Consider the following 23,577-nt stretch of genomic DNA (forward strand, 5'->3'; position numbering starts at 1 on the left):
AGGCCTGACAGAATTACTGGTAAATTAAGTGTTGGAGATGGTAAGGAAAAGAAAATCAAGGTTTTTTCTTAGGTTTGATCATTTAGTACGGTGGGAAAGTCTGAGAGAGGAGCAGAGTTGGACATGTTAAATTTAAGGTGTGAAGACTCAGTCCTCATGTCTGCCATATTCTTTTTTATTTATTTATTTTATTTTTGGCTGCACTTGGTCTTCGTTGCTCTGCATGGACTTTCTCCGGTTGTGGTGAGTGGGGGTTACTCTTCATTGCAGTGCACGGCCTTTTCATTGCAGTAGCTTCTCTTGTTGCTGAGCACAGGCTCTAGTTTCAAAGGCTTCAGTAGTTGTAGCATGCGGGCTCAGTAATTGTGGCACATGGCTTAGCTGCTCCGTGGCATGTGGAATCTTCCTGGACCAGGGATCAAACCCATGTCCTCTGCACTGGCCGTTGGATTCTCAGCCAGATGCTTTCCTTAACAAGGGGAGTCCTGCCATATTCTTATAACAACATAAGGCATCGCCTTCTTGACCAGTAAATCACCCTACCTCCAGTTTAGTTTTGGAGAACTATCATTCCCATTATTTTATCCCCATTTTTCAGTGAGAAAACTATAATTGGAAAATTTAAGCAGCTTGTTCAAGATCTCACAGATAGCTTAAACAAAACCTCACATCTATCCAATACCATATTCCATGGCGTTTTCCACTTAATGAAATTTCATTGTTATGTAGATATTATGCCTGATGTATCTTTTCTTTCTAATAGCAAAATAACCAACAGTTCAAGGGTTATTGAGCTTTGGTACTTTGACCAAATTAGAAAGTTTTACTTAGAAAGACTCTTCTATTACTTGTAGAAGTCATATGTTGACTGTTTCTCTTTTTCTGGCTGTAGAAACCTCATAGTTCAAGATTTTAAAAAGCTTGATGTCTCTGTCTATTGACTAATATTGACCAGTTCTTATTAAGTTATACACTGTGTTCTTAGGGGGAAATCTGTAAGATATTATAGAAAAACCCGATGAACTTTTTTGACCATAAAAAAGTTTTCACTCATATCCTAATGACTAATGAACTTAAGTACCTTTTCACAGTTTATAGCTACTTGCATGTCATTATTTCTGAAGTGCCTGTTCAAATCTTCTGCTCATATTTTTATTGGGCTGCCTGTCTTATTAATTTGTGGGTGTTCTTTATATCCTCTTGTCTTACTTTCAATCTCAGGGAGAAAGCATCAGTATTTCATCAAGTGTGATGTTTGCTCTGGGTTTACATAGCTACCTCTTATCAGAGAAGGAAACTTGTGAGATTTTTTTATCATGAATAAATGGTGACTTTTATCAAATGCTTTTTATTTCATTAGTTGATATAGTAATAGGATTTTTCTCCTTCTTTATGTTACATGATGCCTTTCACTGATTGACTTTCCATTGTTAAGCCTTCTTGGCATTCTTGAAGTAAACTCAATCTGATCATAGTATATTCTTCTTATGTCAGTTAAGGCTTTCTGCAGTGATGTTCATGAGAGAGAGAGGCCTGTAATTTTCCTTTCTTGTAAATGTTGTCAGGTTTTAGTATCAAGTTTATGCTGCCCTCAAAGTAAATTGAGAAGTATCCTCTCTTTCTGCTCTCTGGAAGAGTTTGGATAAGATTGGTATTATTTCTTCCTTAATGTTTGGGAAGAATTCACCTATAAATTCTAGCTAGCTGGTTCTAAAGATTTCTTTGTGGCAGGGTTCTTTGCTTTCAGATTCAGTGTCTTTATTAGAAAGGACTATTAAGATGTTCTAGTTCTTGTTTCAGTTTTTTGCTAATTGTGCTTTTTCTAGGAAATGCCCATTCCATCTAAATTTTCAAGTGTATTGCCATAAAGTTCTATTTTCTTAATATTTGTAAGATCTACAGCAATGTCCCCTTCTGTGTTCCTCATATTGTTATGTTATACACCTATCCCTCATTTTTGTTTTTTTTTTAACAAGCCTGTAACTGATCTGTTAATTTTATTAATCTTTCCAAAGAACCAGTTTTGGGTTTTGTTTTCTTCCTGTCATATATTTTTAATTTAACTTTTGCCAGCTAGTATTTTTATTATTTTCTTTTTACTTTTTTTGAACTGTTCTTTTTCTAATTTCTTAAAAGAATATCCATTGATGTTTATTATTTCTTACAACCTAACCTTAGAATTTAAGTGACTTGTCTAACATCACATAGTCAGTGACAGAGCTAGGAATATCTAAAACTGTTCTGCCAGTGCCATGTTTTTATCCTTCACCAAGATAACTTCTTTTCTGTAGAAGAGGAAGGATAAAAGATGTCATTAGACAGTTCATTGAGCACTTAGTATGCTCTAGGTACTGTTCTAAATATTTTATATATATTATCTTTTAAACATCTAAATTGCATATAAACTGAGTAGGACACTTTTTGTAGTTCTGTTTTCAAATGTCTTCTGTTTCTCTGTATACTGTCTGCTCAGTATAAGAATTTGAAAACGTGTCTGTAAAAACTATTTTTCCTCCTTTTCCTGGATCCTTTTCCATTCTTCTTAATAGAGAGACTTTCCCCTATTAGGCCTCCCCCCTTTTTAAATTAATATAAGCCTCTAAGCTCAAGATGGTGTATTAGGGAAACTTTAATAAGTATTACTTTATAAGAGACCTCATTTTAATGAACATTCCCTTTCTCTTTTGTTCTAGCTGGTGCTCAGAGCATCTGCTTTACCAGCTAAAGAACTAAAACTGATTCAGATACCAATTTATATGATAGAGTAGGAGGTCACAAGAATATGCTAATAATGATGACAAGGATTTTTCAGCTTATATTTTTGTTGCATTTTTTGATTTTCAAACCATTTCTATATATTCCTATTTAGTGCCAACAATCTAGTGGACAAAAAGCGTTTAGGAATTCTTGTTTTACTATTGCGGAAACTGGGGCACAAAACAGTCATATAACTTCCTAGGTTCACACACCAAGCCGTATCCATCCTGTGAGTAGTGGTTGCAGTGATTCTTGCCAGGGAAATACATCCATGTTGTCTTTGGAGCTTTAAAACAAAACAAATGCCCAAGCTTCACTCAGATACCACGTCTGTCTGTGGTGGAGATGAGCATCAGCTGGGTTTTTTTGTTCGTTTTTTCAAGATCCAAAGATGAGTCATGCTCCTCTGATAACAGAACCACTGACCCATTGCATACCTATTGTACCTGTGCCATCCTAGCAGAAATTGTGCTAGTAACACCTAGAACTAGAATTTAAGACTCCTTTTACTCTATATGATCGTTTTGAGTTTTACTCTTCACTGCTCTAATAAACAATTCAATTCTATTGTTGCCAGATAAGAGCAATATAATACTGGAATTAATGGGCCCACTAACTGATCATAATCAGGACTCTTCTTTGTCTAGACCTTCAGAAATGGGAAATAATTCAATTTTTAGAGTTAAGTGTTCTCTGTATTTGCACCAAAATCTTTTAATAGCTAACAAATGAACTCATAAAACTGAAAAGCCAGAATATCTTAAGAAGTAAGCACTACCTCCAACACTGAATATATGAAAAAGCTTTGAATTAGACAGTCTAAATGGGTGAATTTTATAGTATGTGACTTATATCTCAAGTTGTTTAAAAATACAAGAAAAATAATAAAAAGACAAGAACCACAGTCACTACCATGATTCTCTGTTGTGATCCACACTTTTTATAGCCTTTTTATGGAGAAAAGGAATTTGCTTCTCTCCAGAGGTCCTAGGTGATATTTTACGCTTGAATTACATATCATTGTGTATTTTTGCTCAGCATACTCTTGAAATAATATTAACCTGTAAGAAAAAAATACAAAGATCTACATATGACTTTAAAGTTATTAATATTTAGTATTTGTAAAGTATTTTTATATCCAACTTTCCCATAGAGTTGGGGAAATAGATGGGGAAACAATGGAAACAGTGAGAGATTTTATTTTCTTGGACTCCAAAATCACTGCAGCTGGTGACTGCAGCCATGAAGTTAAAATATGCTTGCTCCTTGGAAGAAAAGTTATGACTTATGTAGATAGTATATTAAAAAGCAGAGGCATTACTTTGCCAACAAAGGTCCGTCTAGTCAAAGCTATGGTTTTTCCAGTAGTCTTGTATGTATGTGAGAGTTAGACCATATAAAAAGCTGAGTGCTAAAGAATTGATGCTGTTGAACTGTGGTGTTGAAGAAGACTCTTGAGAGTCCCTTGGACTGCAAGGAGATCCAGCCAGTTCATCCTAAAGAAGATCAGTCCTGAATATTCATTGGAGGGACTGAAACTCCAATACTTTGGCCACCTGATGCGAAGAGCTGACTCATTTGAAAAGACCCTGATGCTGGGAAAGATTGAAGGGGGGAGGAGAAGGGGACGACAGAGGATGAGATGGTTGGATGGCATCACCAACTCAATGGACATGAGTTTGAGCAAGCTCCAGAAGTTGGTGATGGACAGGGAAACCTGGCATGCTGCCATCCATGGATCCCTGAGTTGGACAAGGCTGAGCAACTGAGCTGAACTTCCCATAGAGTTAATATCTTCCATATTTTGCAAATGATGCAACTTTCTGCCTCTGTTTCTAACTGCCAGTTACCACACTTATACCTACTTTCCCTCATATAGCACAGATTGCCAGGGCTAGGAATACTGAAAACTTAAATCATTTGGCTCTGCAATATTAGTGTTGGATTAAAACCAAATGCAAGTGGCAAAATAACACATGGTGAAAGCATGGGCTATGCTTCTCTGATGCCAGACAGAGTCGAATTAATTCTTTGAGAGGAGGTGTGAATACACATGTATAATGATACTTTAACACAACTGTGAGCAAAATATTTTGTCACATTCCCCTGTGTTGTTAGCTTTGGTCTGCCATCTGCCATTCTTGCATTGACGGGCTTAGAGCACCCATGAAGAGCAGGGACTTGCAAGAGGCTACAAAGTTTCTACTGAAAGATAAATTAGATCCTTGGGTTTCTGTTGTTTTTTTCCTGTGTATCCCCTGAGGAGTGATTTCTTTCTCTAGAGCTCATTACAGTACCTGAAGCATTTCTTTTTTGGTGTTGTGTATATGAAATACTTGTGAATTTCAATTTTTAATCTGCTCTGATTCATGGAATTCCTTTTGTTTTACCTAATTTTTACTGCTTATGAATCTAAATTTATCAGGAAAAGTTAATTTCAGTATACTCAATTTAAGAATGCAGGAAAGTGTGTAATAAAAATTATACAGATTTCTATGTAATTTAATTAAGATTTTAAAGTCTCAGTACATGAAGGTTAATGATCAGAAATATTAAATCATATGAAAAGACACTGCATTTCTAGATATTGCCAGTGGGCTCTTACTACAAAGTGTATGGATGTCCTCTTTTAGTTGCTGAAAGAATGAAGGTAAAAAGCATAAAAAGAGTATGAGTGATTGTCTTTAAGTGAGTGATGTGAAACTTAGATGCCCAGTAATCCAAACCAAAACAGCTCTTAACTCTGTGAAAAGATCAAACTTTTGTCATAAGCATATATTGTATATTCCCTCTAAATCAGTTCAGTCGCTCAGTCGTGTCTGACTCTTTGCAACCCCATGAACTGCGGCACGCCAGGCCTCCCTGTCCATCACCAACTCCCGGAGTCTACCTAGACCCATGTCCACTGAGTCGGTGATGCCATCCAACCATCTCATCCTCTGTTATCCCCTTCTCCTCCTGCGCTCAATCTTTCCCAGCATCAGGGTCTTTCCAAGTGAGTCAGCTCTTCGAATCAGGTGGCCAAAGGATTGGAGTTTCAGCTTCAACATCAGTCCTTCCAATGAACAGCCAGGACTGATCTCCTTTAGGATGGACTGGTTGGATCTCCTTGCAGTCCAAGGGACTCTCAAGAGTCTTCTCCAACACCACAGTTCTAAAGCAATTCCCTCTAAAGCAATCTATATATAGTCTTTGCCCTAAATTAGGGTTAATTAACCTAGCAAGCTTATTCTGTACACATTAGAGCCAGTAACCCTTCCTACTTCTCAGTTATGACAACCAAAAATGTTTCCGGATGTTGCCAAATGTTCTTGGGGTGGTGGGCAAAATCACCCCTGGTTGAGAACTGCTGCTCTAGATATATTAGAGAATGGGAGCAATGATGCAGAGTGTGATAAGACTCTGGAAGAGAGTAGGGTGGAACTCAAAGTGTTGTTTTGATTATTTTATTTTGAATTTATTTTATTTTTTAATTAATTTTTATTAGAGTATAGTTGATTTACAACGTGTTAGTTTCTGCTGTACGGCACAGCAAATCAGGTGTGTATATATATATATATATATATATATATGATATATATATATATCTCCATTCTTCCTAGATTGCTTTCCCAATAGGTCATTACAGTGTGTTGAGTAGAATTCCCTGTGCTATACACTTGGTTCTTTAGTTATCTGTTTTATATGTAGTAATGTGTATATGTCAGTCCCAATCTCTTAATTTATTCCTCTTCACCCCTTTCCCCTTTGGGAACGTTTGTTTTCTACATCTGTCAATCTATTGCTGTTTCATAAATAAGTTCATTTGTTTTGGGTTGGCCAAAAAGTTCATTCTAGTTTTTCCATATGATGTAATGGAAAAACCTCAATAAACTTTCTGGCTAACCCAGTAACCCTGTTTCTTTTTTTAATATTCCACATATGAGTGGTAACATATGATATTTGTCTTTTGTGTCTGACTTCATGCAGTATGACAATCTCTAGGTCCATCTGTGTCCTTGCAGATGGCATTATCTTGTTCTTTTTTATGGTTGAGTAATATTCCATTGTATATACATACATACAACATCTTCTTTATTTATTCATTCATCCATCGGTGGACATTTAGGTTGCTTCCATGCCCTGGTTGTTGTAAATAATGCTGCAATGAATATTAGGGTGTATGTAACTTTTTGAATTATGATTCTCTCCAGATACATGCCCAGGAGTGGAATGGCTGGATCATATGATAACTCTGTCTTTAGTGTTTTAAGGAACATGCATACTGTTCTCCATAGCGGCTGTACCAATTTACATTCCCAACAGCAGTGTTGAAGGGTTCCCTTTCTCTACACTCTCTATAGCATTTATTGTTTGTAGACTTCTTTGATGATGGCTATTCTGATTGATGTGATACCTCATTGTAGTTTTGATTTGCATTTCTCTAATAATTAGTGATGTTGAGCATCTTTTCATGTGCCTCTTGGTCATCTGCATGTCTTCTTTGGAGAAATGCCTATTTAGATCTTCCACCCATTTTTTGATTGGGTTGTTTGTTTTTTTGACATCGAGATGCATAAGCTGTTTGTGTATTTTGAAAATTAATCCCTTGTTGGTCACTTTGTTTGCAAGTATTCTCTCCCATCCTGTGGATTGTCTTTTCGTTTTGTTCATATTTTTCTTTGCTGTGCAAAAGCTTTAAGTTTAATTAGGTTCCATTGGTTTATTTTTGTTTTTATTTTCATTACTCCAGGAAGTGGATCAAAAAAGATCTTGCTGCAATTTATGTCAGAGAGTATTCTATAAATTGATTAATTGCCCCAGCCAAAAGACATAAACTAGCTGAATGGATTGAATTTTACATTTTAATGAAGAAGTTAAAAAGAAAAGTGTCTGGTTCAAAGATTTGCTCTTAAATAACCATCAAAAAATGTACATGTTTTATAAGAAGATTCCTTTATCCCAAGTTATTTTGTAATCATTCCAAGTTATTTTGTAATCATTCCAAGGGGGCTTAACAGAAAAATCAGACTTAATCCTCTTTTCTAGAATATATTTTTAGGTTACTGAAATCACCTATAAATAAATGCATCTTTATTTCAAAAAGTCTTCCTGGAAGAAATCAGGCTTAATTAACCCTTTTTCTCCTTCATAGACTACCTTGCAAGTTCTTAAAGCTAAAAGATTACAAGGTTAAACAATCTTGCCAACTTTTTAATAAAATGAGCTTTTCTTTTTTTTTTTTTTTATCTTGCTGTCTACACTCAATCCTCCACTCTCCGCCCCGTCTTGCCTCCCATCCCACCCTTTATAGGATATGATCATCATCAGGAGTTTTTAGCTTTTCTGTCAGGGTTCTTCTAACTTTTTTATGGCCACTATTGCCGTTGGTCATCTACCAGAACACTAATAATTCATTTTTTTACCTTCTATTTGTTAGCCACTGGACACTGTAACACGCCTATGTGTCCTGAAGCCACAGTTATTTCACATGGTGGCTGTGAAGGTGGTACAGTGACTCTCGCCTTCACTTCTCTTTCACTTTTGTCTTCTTCATGCAGCAGCGGCCGTTGAGTCAGCAGACCGAAGCCCTCGGCCCACCTCTGCACCAGCCATTGCTCCGAGTCAAGCCGCAGAGGGCGGCGTCCCAGGCGCACCTGTCAAGGCAGCACAGAAGGAAACAGTGCAGGTTGAAGTGAAACAGGAAGAGGCGCCGCCTGAGGATGCTGAGCCAGAGCCCACAGAAGCGTGGAAGGTATGTTGTCAGCCCAGAGGTCCAGCTGGCTCACTTTCTGATTCAGAGGTGTTGACTCCTTGACCAGGCGGGTTCTCAAAGCACTGGTTTTGTTAAATCCTAACAAAGTTATTTCTTCCTCACTCTTTCTGAAAGAAGGTAACTCCCTGTAAACCTGTAAAATATTTTCAAAGAATCATGTCATGAAGACTGTAAGCTGTCCCAGATGTTTTCAGGTGACACACAGCTTTACCCAACTTAAATTTTAAAAACTGAGTCTGTGAAACACACCAGCACTATGATCATCTGCTTTTAAAAATAATTTTTACTCATCCAGAAAGAATCTCCACATTCCTTTCTAAGAGTATGCTCAGCTAGTATGATTAAAATATAATTTGATTTCCTAAAATGGATATATGTATAATGTGCCCAAAGAATATCCAGATATTATATGAAGCACATATATGTGGTTGTTCAAATCTTAAGTAACTTTATAAAAAGAAGATCAATTATGTAAGGAAAGTTATGCTACTGAGTTGTTTATAGTTCTGAGTTGATTGTACCACAGTCACTGAACTTTGTTGAAAAATCACAAGTTTCATTAGTAGATTTCCCAGGAGTAACTGTACCTGAACTCATCTTTTATATGTTGATGAGCTTTTAAAAATACATTTAGCAGCGATAGAGTTGTGGTGTCAGTTCAGATTTATTAAAGTAAATACAAGTCTCACTGTTGACTACAGAAATTAATAGAAATGATCTTTATAAGAAAAGCTACGTTTTTATATGTCTGTTAAGAAATGTAAAACTGCGTAAGACCTTAGTAAGTGCTCTCACCTTGGCAGATAGATTGATTAATTTTGTTCTTTTGGAGCCAGTTCAATATCTAGTTTATCTATAAAGTGTGGCCAATCTGGCTCTGTTTTGATTGTATTAAAAAAGTATTCAGTGTGACATAGTTCTCACTGTCCTTTGAGACCAACTTGAGTCCAGAGGTAGGGGGAGATTGAATGAATGGTAAGTGTTTGCATTTTTGTATCTAGCCAGATGTGCTTGCCATTGGCCACAAGGTTCTGCATCAACAGTGCCTTTTTGATGCTAGACTACTTCAGTTTTTAATGTTAGGGGAGCTCACCTGGCACTTTGACCATCTTTTGATTTATATTGCTAACTGAAAATGTTGGATTACTGGAAGTGGCAAGGGAATCTTTCTGGTGACTAAGATTCCTTTGGCTTTGTGCTAACTTCCTTGTTCTTTCACCTATCTGGCAGACACAAGTATTTTCATGAATAGGTTCCCTTTGCTTTTGGGACCTCAGCAGAGTGGAGAGATCACTTCCTGTTACAGGCTCACCATTTAGGTGCCAGTAGGGGGCCTTCTTGCTGGTTAATTTTATATAAATACATTTTGAGACGCTTGTATTGAGATCAGACTGAAAGCCACTTCTGATAACCTTCTATTACTGTACTATTAGTGACAGAGCTAACAGTGACTTGACTTAATTTTATTTGTAGCAGTTAAAAACTAATTATGGCATTTGCCTGAAGCTATATTTACTATATAAAGCTGCAGGAGTAATAAAGCAGCCCTGTAATTGTGGAAATCTCATTACCTAACACTAATTTGGTGCCAGATAGAGAGCTTTTTGAGTCATTTGACAAGACCTATTTTGCAGGTGTGGAGACAGGACCTTTCCTCATGTGCTTATTTATCTCAGTTAATATTCTCTATAGGAGTATACACAGAACTATTGTGGTTGCTTGGTCTCCATTCTTAAACTGAAGTAGAGGCTCTCAACTTCTTGCTATCGGATTGCTAAGGACCCAAAGCAAGAAGTCATTATTCATTTAAACAAGTAATTTAAGCTTTACCAAATAATTCAAAACTTCCATTTGCTAAGCATTCACAACTCTATGAAGATATTCTCTCCATTCTATCAATAAAAAACTTGAAACTCAGAGAGGTGAAATGACTTGTGAACAGCCACACATCATGTCTACTGGGATTCAGAGCAGAAGTAACCCAAATTGTTACTTACCCCAGCAGTTAAAAGGGCTGTAGCCAGAAGTGCTTATGATATGACAGTGTCACAAAGTTTGGTGTCATCTTATGTTCCTTATATTCTGTCCCAGAGAAAACAGCACAATGACATTATATTCTGAGGTAAGGCTGCCAAATGTGATCAAGAAGATGTCAAGGAAATTCCCTGACAGTCCAGCGGTTAGGACTCTGCGCTTTCACTGCTGAGGGTCCAGGGTTCCATCCCTGGTTGGGGAACTAGGATCCAGCAAGCTGCTTGGAAGCCAAAAAAAAAAGAAAAAGATTATGTCAAAACTACAAATTAATGAAGTTCTGTGAAGAATGTAAAGATACAAAGTGATTGATTTGACCCTTAATAAAAACATTTTTCTCATTTTGATATATCCAGTGCTTTAGGCATTGCTTACTATTATTATGCTTTCTCTTAACAATCTTGTTTTTTAAATTTATGCTTACTCTACTTGGGGCATATAAAATGGCTGCTACTAAAGGTATTTCAAAGCTAAGCAGGAGGCATTAGTTACTATCTTCCTACTACTAAGGATGAATCTTTCACATCCACCGAACACATGGGCTCCCACTCCCTGGAGAGGAGAGTACAGTGTGTTGAATGTTGCAGCTGAGCCCTGTGTGTGCTTATTTATAAATCTGCCTTGGAAGTAACTGCATGCATCAGTAACATTTGCACTGAGTTTATTTTGATGTGTTGTTGTCTAATAAACTCAAGGGTTAAACTGCTTCCTTAAGTGGATTGATCAACTAACAGAACTTTTTGTATTTACCTGTTTGGTGTCATATGTGATTTATTTTATGTGTGCTTTAAGTGTAAAGATTTTCTTTTTGTTTCTGTCATGTTTGTCACACATGGATATCTTCATTTGTATATTTGTTTTTAACTGTCATTTAAAATATTTCTACATTTTTTGAAAAGGAAAACATGACTTTTTGAAGCCTAAGTTATTATTTTTAGTAAGTACTTTTTAAGAAACAAATAGAAACATGTTTTCTTCATCAATAGAATAATTACCTTAATTTTTTTTTTGATCCTTTGGCTGTCCATATTACCTCTTCAGCCTTGAGAATGTGATGGTGAACTGACAGATTGCTATTGAGAGCAGTGTCCTTCCCCTGTAACACCCCCTGTATGATTGCATCATTATAATTACTTATCAGTTTATTTCACAACCACCTAAAGATGTGGCTGTTTTGGAAATAATGCCATTCATAGAAACCTACTAACCTGAAATGTTTTTACCACTTTATTTCTTAAATGTAGGTGGAAAAAACCCACATCGAGGTCACAATACCCACCCCAAATGGTGACCAAACACAGGTTTGTGCCAGCAGGCCACTTGTTCCTTTTCCCTCCCTCCCCAATTTTTTCTTCTCCCGTCTTCCCTGCTCCTTAAAAAAAAAAAAAAAAATATATATATATATATATATATATATGTATATATATATATAAAATGAAGGTTCAAACAAACTTCAATGAGTCAATATTTTATCATTTTTCTTTCTTTTTTTTTTTTAATAATGGCAAAACAGAAGCTTGCAGAAAAACCTGAAGATCTGATAAGAATGAGGAAGGTTAGCCATTTTTCACTTTCACAATATCATATTACCATCACCCCTGCTGACTTTCATATTGCATTAAAAAGACAGTGATCCATTCTTTTCATTGATTTCTCTTAAGCTGGGAGTACTTTCAAGTAGCAGATGTATACACACACACACACATGCACACAAATGTGTGTGTGTGTATATATATATATATATATATATATATACACACATATGTATACTAAAGAAATTATAATCCTGTACCATATATTGAAAATAATCATTAAAATAAACTTTTTCAGTGTGAAAACACCTTCTTAAACATAGTGAAATAATAGTGAAGGCCAAATCTATCCTTTAAACTATTTAAGAAATATTTCACAGTGGCACCATATGCTTGGAATCAACAATACGCATTCAGTATTTATGCTCAATGGACTTGAGTTTGAGCAAACTCTGGGGGTTCGTGAAGGACGGGGAAGCCTGGTGTGCTTCTGTCTATGGGATCATAAAGAGTCAGACATGACTTAGCAACTAAACAACAACATTATGGAAACCATCATAGCAACAACTCCCCGTATTGCTAATAATTATGGGTTTGGCTGTTCTGTGTCTCACTCTTCTCAGCCAGGGAGTGGGATGAGTGTTTTTACTGAATAGAATATTGACTGACTGTATAAAATGTCCTTAGATCTTTCTTACGGAAGGTATTAGAGATGTACGTACTGCAGTATTACTAAATATGAAATAATGTCAAAAAGCTAAATAATGTTTTAAAACATTTCCTTACTCCGTGGAACACAGAGATTCAAGACTTCTTAAAGTCATGCGTTTTAAGATAACCCTCAAACAGCTTAGCTTCAAAAAGGAGCATAAAACAGCTTGTTATGTAAGAAGCCAATGAAGCCAGGAGCACTGTCTGTTTAAATAACATCATCGCATTCTCCCCATCATTCATGAACAAGGCCATCCATTTTCTGCTGGTAATCGTGTCCTCTGTGTGTCCTTGTGGTTCTGTAACCATTTCATGTTGGCATATGCTTCGCTGTGGACATTTAATTTTAAATATTTTTTTGGTTTGCCAATTTGCAGTTTTTTCCCGCAAGAACAACATTTTAATTTTTTTATGCTTTTCTGTTTTTCCCTCTTTCATTTTCACAGAAAAAGAGAGAGAGACTAGATGGTGAAAACATTTATATCAGACATAGCAATTTAATGTTGGAGGTTTGTATGAACTTGAAGCTTATTTCAGTTGGTTGCCTGTAACCTGCATTCTTCGCTGATCCCTTTCTTCTTTCTGGGCTGTGTTTGGTTTTGCATGCTGTTGCATGAGAGAACTTTAGGTTTAAGATGCTTTTGCATGTTGGTAAACATAAAGATATGCAACCACCTCTACTTCTGAATCTTTAGTTTCCATTTCTCATACTTATCCGAAAATATATGATTGGGACTACTTCTCTGCATCCCATGGTTCCATTGTTTTACCCACTTTTAGAAAGAACAGTATCACTGTTTAAAAGTTTCTTGAATTGTCCAAGAGTATAAATTCCCATGTGTCTCAAGCATCAAATTTGTATGGTTTTTTAATCTTCTGAACCCAGAGAGTGTGGAAAAGTATGATCACAATTCAAAATGGACTTGTGAAAATGACAAAAGAATAGTCAGGGGGAAAAAAGTAAAATACAGGAAGGAAAGAATGGAGGCTGGCATTTAATGAGTAGTTCATATGATATAAGATAGTTTAATTATAAAACAAGTCTGAAAGTGAAAGTCGCTCGGTCATGTCCAACTCTTTGCAACCCTATGGACTGTACAGTCCATGGAATTCTCTAGGCCAGAATACTGGAGTGGATAGCCTTTCCCTTCTCCAGGGCATCTTCCCAATCCAGGGATCGAACCCAGGTCTCCTGCATTGCAGGCGGATTCTTTACCAGTTGAGCTACAAGGGAAGTCCAAAACAAGTCTATGGGTATGGAATTTTTATTTTAAAGAGAAAATTGAAGCTTAGAGAAATTAAGTAATTTCTTTGCGGTTATAGACTAGTAAATCGGTAAAACTCAGATTTGTGTGTTAGGATCCATCTAATTATTAAACTAGACTTTTCTCCCATTCAGAAATAGCAACATACTATCTGCTATAGGAATTGTAATGTCATTATACTCAATATTGATCAGATTTTCACCAAGCTTATATTAGTATACTTTATCTAGTTTCAGACTCCACACTGGATAAGGAAATATAAAACTAACTAGAAGATTAGAGGAACTCTATGAGGAAAAATGAAGGAAATTGGAGTGATTCTATGAAAAAACAGATCATGTTTACACATCAGAAACTATTCTCTGATGACCTAATTATGACTCCACTCAAGACAAAACCAAAAGAAACAAATATAAATTCTGACGTCATGGATTTAACTCAAGTACAAAGGAAATAAAACTGTGGGGAGATGATAAATGGTTCTTGCCTTCAGGAAGCATAGAATGTAGGGACAAGTAGATGGGAGAAACAGTGAATAAGTAAACTGATAAAATGATTACAAGTTATTATAAAAGCTGTGAAGGAAATAGACAGTATGGTATGCTAATAAAAAGGATCTGCTCCAAATAAGGTGGACAGGGATGTTGTCTCTGATGAGGCAATGCTTTGCTGAGACCTGAAAGATGAACATGTGTAATAGAAAGTATTATTAAAGTGGAAGTTTGAAGAAATTTTTTTAGATAGAACTCAGCCTCCAGGAATTAGTTAACCTCATCTTATTCTTTATCAATATATGTATTTTGAGTGCCTGATAGATATAAGATACTTTGATAAAAATAAACTATGGCCAGTTTTCATTAACCATGTACTGTGTGGTGGGCACAATACCAAGTGCTTTATATATGTTTTCCTCATGTACCATGAAATTTTCTTAGGCTGCACCCTAGGACATTTTAAACTTGGTATCTAGATCTCTTTGCTTTAGCACGTAAATGAAACTAGGCCTGAATGGTTCCACTTCTGAGATTAGGAAGAATAACAGATGTCAGTTGATCTCCTTATCCTCAAGCAGTGTAACGTCTCCCAATTCCAAACATGCCTGTTTCTTCGCTTGCCTGTCTGATTCCTCCTAACTGGAACCTGCAGTACCAATCATATATTTGTTCTTTGTTCCATGAGGTGTGTTATGGCTTCTGAGACTCACAAAGTCCCTGTGTGTGATGTGTTTTTCCCAGCATCTCATTGACAGCCATGAGAGGGGATTTCTAAACAAGTGTGTGTTTGAAAATTAAAGCTACTAACCAGCTTTTCAGAATATTTTCTATTTAATGACGTGTTTGGTTTGATTGCTGCTAAAGTTATAGGATGATAGGCATTAAAAGGGGTCTCACCTGAAAACAGCCAAAATAGTTTGGCTAACCATCATTCTCTATATTGTAAAAGGTCCCCCGCAAACCGCCCCCCCCCCCCCCCCACTTAAGGAAATTCTCTCAAGTTATCTGTCATACTAGCAGATTTTTACAAGTATTCTCTCCTCCCCCTACTCCTACCCCACCCCCACTAATGCTTTGTTCTGGCACAAATAAGGTCGAGTTCATTTTTAGATCTGCCGCCGCCTCCTCCATCTCCCAAAGAGAACCTGTAGCAAGTGTCTATGACAATTTCTATTTGGAACAGGTCCCTTTGAAATCTTAATTTTCCTCTGTGCCCCCACAGGTTTCCAACAGAGCCAGCTAAAAAGGTTGGAGAAAGCTCCCTCAGAAGCTACTGATTTTATTGAAACATTTATTTTCTCAGATTCCAAGCCAAACAGAAGCTAAGCAGGACAAGTAACAAATCACCAGTCTCTCAGAAGTAAGAGGTTAATCACCCAGAGAGTTATGGTTTTATCATAGCATCTCTTGATCATTTTTGTTTTGCGCCATTCCCACCCGTAACCCTCCCAAATCTGTTTAGTTCTTGGCCCGAGCAGATTTGATTTTTGTCCAAAGCTAGGTCAAGAGCCATACATGTCTGGTGGGTCTCAGTTGTTCAGCCAACTACGGAGTTGTTGACAGAGCTTGTTCCTGCTTTTCTTTAGCTAGTAAACATGATTTTCTTGCTTTCAGCTAGAACAAAAGTGCAAACTGTGGTTTCCCCTTGGTGACGCCCATTTCATGAGCTATACTCACATGTCACCCAGCAGGCAATGGGGGAGCCACAGGATTGCCCTTTTGGGGTTAGTTTTCTCTTTGCTCTCAGATCATGTAAACCTCTTTCAGTCTTGCAAAAATAAATAGACTACTAAATGAATTTTCTGAATGAATATCTCCTGAATCAAAATTGTGTCATATGCCTCACTGATTCTTTTTCTTATACTGTATTCTCTTTGACATTGCTTTTGAAGAAAATTTACTTAATTGAAGCCTCTATTGCCCCAGGAGAAACTTTTAAAGAAAATTTTTGTTTAAACAAGTTCCTTCCCCACCCCACCCCCCCCAAATGAGGCTGTTCCCATAGAACCAAAAAAAAAAAAAAAGACTAATCCTCAAAATTCACAGAGCATATTAAGAGATATATTTAGTATTGTGCTTTTCTTGGATACAGAACTGCCTTGATATATAATAAACACAGAATTTTTAGCAGTCATCAAGTGACAGACTCCCACATGTTTTGATTTCAAGCACAGATCTTTTGAGTTTTTTTGAAGAAATATGTTGGACAAAGAACATTTGAGTTTTTGTCTTCACATTGTATTTCCCAGATTATTTCTGGCCTAGTCTCTCTTTTGAAAGTTGGTTTCTGCCTCCTGTTACATAAACTTGAATGCTATTTATTATATCATTTCTAGCTTTATTTGTCCAGTTTTGATCATTTCTCCTTGGAATATCCCCCTTGAGAGTTTTTCCCTAGTTGTCCGGTAGTCACATCTGCCCGAATAGTTATTTTACGTTGTCAGTGAGACATAATAAGGTATTTGACAAGTACTTATAAAATTGCTCCCCATCCATTGACAGTTACTAGAAGACAGTTCCTATTTTGAATGGTACTAAGGGATGAAGTAAAACTGTCAGAAGGTAGAAAACATAAGGCTTTTAGTGTGTGTGGATACTATTGACAAAGAAAAAAATTCCATTATACTGTATACCCCTGAGTAATTACTCAGAGATAATAACAATCTGCTCTGGAGGCTTGAGCCAGGAATTTCAATAATACATTTTTGTGTTGAGAAGGGGTTATTCCTGTTTACCGAAACCCAACAACAGCCACCCAGTAATAAGAAAGAAAAACTCTCTCCAGGTAGAGATAGAGGGATACTGTGCAGTTGCAGTTCTTTAAGGCAAGGCAGCCAGTGGTGGGAGTCAAATCTTTCACCATGTCCTTCCTGTTACAGTTTCTTCTTATCTATTGCTATCTCCACCCTGCCTGAGCTGAGCTTTAATCAGTTCCTATCACGATGAGGCTGATTGGGCTGTAGGATTACCTGCTTGGAATGAGGAGTTGGAGATCCAGAGCTGTGACATGATGGGAAGAAGAGTTGTAACATTAAAGAGTGAGCTCTCTATGGGTTCTATAACTGCTAAGAGCTATAGGGTGATGATGCTTTACTGCTTCCAAGAAAAGCACCATGTTAAAAAAAGAAAAAGACAAGAAAATATACCATATTGTATATTTACAATTTGAATGCAATTTATGGATTAATAACACCTATCCTGGATGTGGAGTATTTTCTACCAGTGCCCATAGTATTCTATGGGCTTCCATTGATGTGGTCTTTTCCCTGAGTATTCATTATTTTGCATCTTTGTCCTTTCAACTATAGGATTTAGACAAAAGTCAAGAAGAGATCAAAAAACATCATGCCAGCATCAGTGAGCTGAAAAAGAACTTCATGGAATCTGTACCAGAACCCCGGCCTAGTGAATGGGATAAACGCTTATCCACTCACTCTCCTTTTCGAACACTTAACATCAATGGGCAAATCCCTACAGGAGAAGGAGTGAGTACTTTGTCTGTCTGACGAATGGTGAGAATGAGTGAAATAAATGCTTTTGTATATTGATAATCTGTATCTGAAAGTTTAGAGCTGAAATTTAGCTTTGGTGTCTCATGAGTTCATTCCAGCTTTAAAGCATTTGTAATCAGACACTTACTTTTTAAGTCACATGGACCACCCAGTCCAGTTATGGGAGCCATTTAGAGCGACCAGTCGATGATTAGGCCCTGAGAACTGTCTTTGCAGCTGCATGCTTCTGGCTAGTGTATGTTTACAAATTGACCATAAGCCAGTAGAACTTTATGTCCAAACTGTGCCTTCAAGGACCAGAGACTTTACTAAATTTAGTAAGATCAAAATTGGAAAGGGATAAGCATTTTTTAAAAACTTTGTTTGAACACTTGCACAACTTAGAAATGTCTGGAATGGTTGACCACAATTATATAATAAACTGAGGCGGCCTCTAAGCCAGAAAATGGAGAATACCAAGTCTTAATGATTGTATTTCAGTTTTAGAAGAACTATTGATGATTTATTTTATGAGTAACATCAAATTTAATAATACTATTTTTTTTTGAGATAGTCACAGTTAGAGGTGGTGATACCTTTTAGAGGCTGTCCTTTTTCTATTGTTGTCATTCCCTATTTTAGAAATCCTACACCTGAATAAATGAATCTGTGTAATGAGAACATATTGAAAGTTACTTTGAGCACATATTCAAAAATCCTTTACTTAATCTTTACCCTGTACAGGTTAAGTATGTATGTGTGTGTATGTATATATATAGTCATAGTCACAGTGTAATGATTTTAAAATTATATGCTTATTTTCCCTGAAAATAATGGCAGTTCTATTTAAGAAAGGTAAAGTGATATCTTAATAATTTTTCAAAATTTAGTTTTTATATTCAGAGTTCATGGTAAACTATTCCAACTTACTGTTTAGTTTCTGGAACTGGAGAAGATAGTAAAAGTTTGTTCACAAAGGATACATTTTATATTTTTCAAAATGTGATTAAAATTGGCTAACAGCTCTCCAAATAGAGTTGAACCCACTTCACTAAGAAGGCTGGAGAATTCCTGAATGATGGGCAGTGAAAAAGTTACCAGGGATGATAGGATGCAATTTTTCCTATTCTCTGTCCTCTCAGCCTCCACTCCCTGGTCCTTAGTTCCGTATCCCAAATCCGGAGCACGTGCCCTGGGGCATGAGACAGTGACCACCTTCTATAAGCCCGTGACCTCATGAGAAAGCACTTCTTGCTACCTCACCTGGCTAACCCTGCAACCCATAACTGCTTATGTTCTAAATATGTTTTCTTTTTGACTCGTTGCAGGTAATAAAAGATGCTCAAATACTTTGAAAAAGTAACTTAGTACCCTCTTGGATGAGGTTTGGTAAATTCAAACCAGTCTCCGTTTCCAGAAAATAATCTTATGTCTTAACAGAAACCCTTCAGAAACCATCTCAGGGCTGGTTTAGGGAATATCTGTTTCACTCTGTGGATTTTGAAGAAATGACTTTTACAAATTAAATTAGATCAATATGGAGTCCTTTAGCTCTAGGGTTATGGTATTACCCCTCTAAATGAATAATGTAATAAATTAGAACTATACTGTGATAACCTTTTATATAGGTTAATTCCACTTTCTGGCATATCTTACTTTTTCTTTGATAATTAGGGCAGTATTTCTATTCTCTGGGGATACCTCTTCCACCTTTGACAGCATTGTTGTTGCATTGCAAGGCAACTGAATTTATATAATTTGTGTGTGACCAGGTGAAGAAAACCTCTGTCCTTCCCTCGGAAAGAAAGGTTGGTGGGCCAGAGGTAAAGCTGCTGTTATGACTTGTGCTTCTCAACCAAAATTTGCTCTTGTCATGGCACTAAGCAGAGAATCCCCCCAAAACTGGACAGCAGCTGCTCAATGATTTTTTTTTTTTTTCTTTTGGCTATACTAGTAGATTCATATCCACCACCTTTGGACCTAACACATATAACATTTTCACTGCTGCATTTTGCAGCTTTCAATATGCTTATTTCGGCGCATGGCTGGTTGAAAAGCTGCATGAAGATGTAAATATGTATTCAGAGAGAAAAATGAATTTAATTGTACCCTATTCTTTTTATGTTGTCTTTCTTCTCCCTCTTATGTTCTTTTAAAAATCATTATAATTTTGCATCCTTTATTTTCCTTTTCTTCCTTTTTTTGCTGACCAGTCCCCCAGCTACTTTCTCCCTGATACATATCACTTAGGGGTGTGCAAAGAACCAGTGTCGAACTTCCGAACAGATCAGAGAAGGCTGGCTCAACTGAGAGAACTTAGAGCCAAATTTTTCCTTTCATAGAAAACATCTGTCTTGATTGGATGGCAGAGTACAGGAATTGCTGACGGAGAAAAATTTCTCAATTGGGAAAAAATAATTTTCCTTAAAAGTATCAAAAACATTTGCTTAATGTGATGTATAAACCTTTGTGATGGTCCTTATTATTATTTTAAATCATGATTCTGAGTGGGTGGGGAGGGAGTTTGTAACTATTGAGATTTGTGAGGGTTTGGGTTAGGGTTTTTTTTCCTGGTAGATCTTGGAGGCTCATATAAACTTTTATACTTTTGTTTTTCTTTTGCAATCTTTGAAATGTATAGGACTAAGATTTTTATTCCCTTGAGCAAAAGTTAATTGCCATACTGAATGAACTATTGCAGTTTTTTTAAGCCTATATGAAGAGTTATGAGGATAACATTTTATATTCTGCCATTCTATTTGTAATAAAAGTAACTTTTCTGATGGCAAGAAGAATGTTTCATTATTAATTTGTCCAATTAATCTAAGAAAAATTGGCAGCACCAAAGCAATGAAAAATGACCAAAAATTTGTGTGAATATCCTTAAAAGAGGAATAAATACTGTAACTAATGAAGTCCAGTGATTCCTTGAACTTTGAGGACTTCTGATCTTCATTCATTCACTCAGAAAATTACCTATTGAGTACCCTACTGTGTTATAGAAACTTTGCTAGGATAATTGCCAGAGCAAAGTAAAATACAGTGTCCAAAAGATCTTCCCAAATCCTTTGCACATCCCCAAGTATCATTTTTGAGCATTTTCCATCTGTCATTTTGTTCATCTTTCTCTGTCTTTCTTGATCTTCTACCGTGAAAGCAGACACAGGAACGTGCTCTGTTAGTGCAGGACGAAGAGAAAATTAAAAGGCAAGAGAGATCTACTGAAAGAGCCTTGCCCCAGCAAGAAAACGAAGAAACTCTTCCCAAGGTTTCTATTCCAATCCCTGAGGATCACAAGTTTCTCAAAAAGTGCCACCTCTCCTCTAGTACTTTTTCATCTCCTCGTATTCCTTTCGTGATGTCTTTTCTCGTGGTTCTTGCATTGGCTGTCTGGTGGTTGGTCTTTCTGTGATCGGAAAACAGGGGGCTCGTCTGAAATGTCAAGACTAAAACCATTGAACTTTGTCCTTGGCTTCTACTGTGTTACCTCCTGTGTGTTACCCTCTGATCTTGATAGTTCCTGTCCCAGGGGAGCACTGTGTAGTCATGTTCTGTCAATACAATGTTACTCTTTGTAGACAATAAATCATGGGGTACAAAGGACCAGCCATGGATTGCCAAAACCAGTTTTCCTCACCGAAGTTTAACAAGTTTAGGCAAATTGGATTTAAGCATGCGGCAGGTTGGTACTTTCCCCAGAAGCAGTCACTCTTTTATCCTGCATGTTCTCATTGTTTACTATTGCTCTGTACTCCTCTCCAGTGCTTCTCACAAAGCAGGAATCCTGTCCACAAGTTTGATGGGATGTCTTCCTAATCCTTGATAGTTACTTGTGTGGCATGGGCTTTGTAGTTTAAGAAAAAAATTCAACTTGCTAACCTTTCCAAAGCCTTAAAATGGTACATTTTTTTTTTTTTTTTTTTTTTTTTTTAAATATTATTTTATTAGTTGGAGGCCAATCACTTTACAACATTTCAGTGGGTTTTGTCATAATCTATGAATCCATAACCACTCCTTTTCTTGAGATATCAAGCCAGTACATACAAAACCCTTTTTCAAAAAAGGGCTTTTGACTTCCGTGGCCTTCTTATGTATGTTTCTGAGGTGAACAGGGACAAACAACTCTTATCCTGCCCAGTGTACAGAAGAGGTCTGCAAAAGTTAAATGCATTTTCCACAAATATAATGTTGATGGTGTAAGGAAAATGGTGCTGGTGCCTTTAACCTCCAGCCAGGGCTGAATTTTCCAGACTACTCTGCCCATCTTCAAAAGTCCTGGAATAACAAATTTCTTGAAGATCTGGACATACACATACCCTTCTCTGAATTAGAATACTGTGTTACTTCTTTATTGAATTAAGTAATTATATTGCTATTAGCAATATTTAGCCATTATGATAAAGTTAAAGTATATATTGATCTATTTCGTTTTTATGATAGATTTCAGACCTGTTTATTCTTACATGTGCGTTGAAATTAATTGTCTTTAATCCATGGTCTTGTGAGCTAAGGCTCTGTTGTGACAAGTACGTGTCTTCTGTTTGCATGTTGATTTTTAAGGCTTCCCTGAAGTAAATATGCGTGTGCTCTCTCTTCACAACCCAACTCAGATGTCTAACCTGTTTTTTTCCCCTCAGTATTAATGAAATCTTGCATGTAGCCTGCTTTTCGTGGCACTTCAATGTACCAATGTGGATGATTTGGTTAATGTTGTCTCAAATATTTTGTTTTGAAATCTGAGTTCATAGAGTTGTCAAACTGAGATTATTGCACTTCACTTCTCAATACTTTCCAGCTGATGAAACTTCTAAACAAGACTTTTTAAGGTGGTAGCTTCTTAGCGTTAAAAAAAAAAAGAGAGAGAGAGAGAACAGTAGAGCCAAGACTCTTGTCCTTTAATACCCACCACTGTTTTTCTATTTTTTTCTGGAGACGTGTAGAAATAATACTCTGGCATTTACTGAAAACTGTGACTAGGTTATTATAGGCTCTCCAAAAAGATGGGAAAGAAGTGAGAAGCATGTTAAAATTTAAAATCTGGTATAAGTGTATATCTTTCATGTCATAGGCTATGTCTGTTTATAAGAAATATTTTGTAATTAAGCATATTTATTTATACTCATAATAAGGAAGGAGAGACCTCAAATCAACTTGAGATATTGCAGAGCTGTTCTGTAAGACAGAAAGTGATCGTAGTAATACTCCCCTTTATCTGAAATAGACATATGGGAACTTTCCTTATGAAATAACAAAACTATAGTTATCGGTTAGATTCTTTGAAATTTTTTTCAAGAAACAAGGAAATAATATTAGGATTTTATTGCTACTTTTATAACTGTTTCAGATTATATTTCCAGTTTTCATCCTTGTACATAGCTTTTTACTCATTATTATTGTAAGCATCACCTTGAGTTGTGTCTCCCTTTGTATTGGAGTTGATTTCAAGTCCATTAAAATTCTAGTGTAAGCCAGCAATACTTTTCGGTTTTCTGAAGTGCAGCAGGAGTTCTCAGATGGTCAAAGAAGAGGCCTTTTCTTCTG

General features: G+C 36.5%; 1 protein-coding gene across 9 annotated transcripts in view; it reads left to right on the forward strand.

The window, feature by feature from the left end:
- The window catches only part of EPB41 (erythrocyte membrane protein band 4.1), a 177,594-nt gene that overhangs the window by 120,717 nt on the left and 33,300 nt on the right, over positions 1-23,577 (forward strand). For 5 of the 9 annotated variants that reach the window (XM_065930230.1, XM_065930221.1, XM_065930222.1 and 2 more), the window contains exons 12-14: positions 8,298-8,491; positions 13,233-13,295; positions 17,854-18,030. In XM_065930230.1, the coding sequence (XP_065786302.1) occupies positions 8,298-8,491; positions 13,233-13,295; positions 17,854-18,030 (434 nt within the window). Of the gene's footprint in view, positions 1-8,297; positions 8,492-13,232; positions 13,296-17,853; positions 18,031-19,808; positions 19,860-23,577 lie in introns of all 9 variants that reach the window. The other 4 variants (XM_065930223.1, XM_065930229.1, XM_065930226.1 and 1 more) reach the window with 3 other exon arrangements.

The sequence above is a fragment of the Muntiacus reevesi genome, chromosome 3, assembly GCF_963930625.1.
Source record: "Muntiacus reevesi chromosome 3, mMunRee1.1, whole genome shotgun sequence".
Taxonomy (NCBI): domain Eukaryota; kingdom Metazoa; phylum Chordata; class Mammalia; order Artiodactyla; family Cervidae; genus Muntiacus; species Muntiacus reevesi.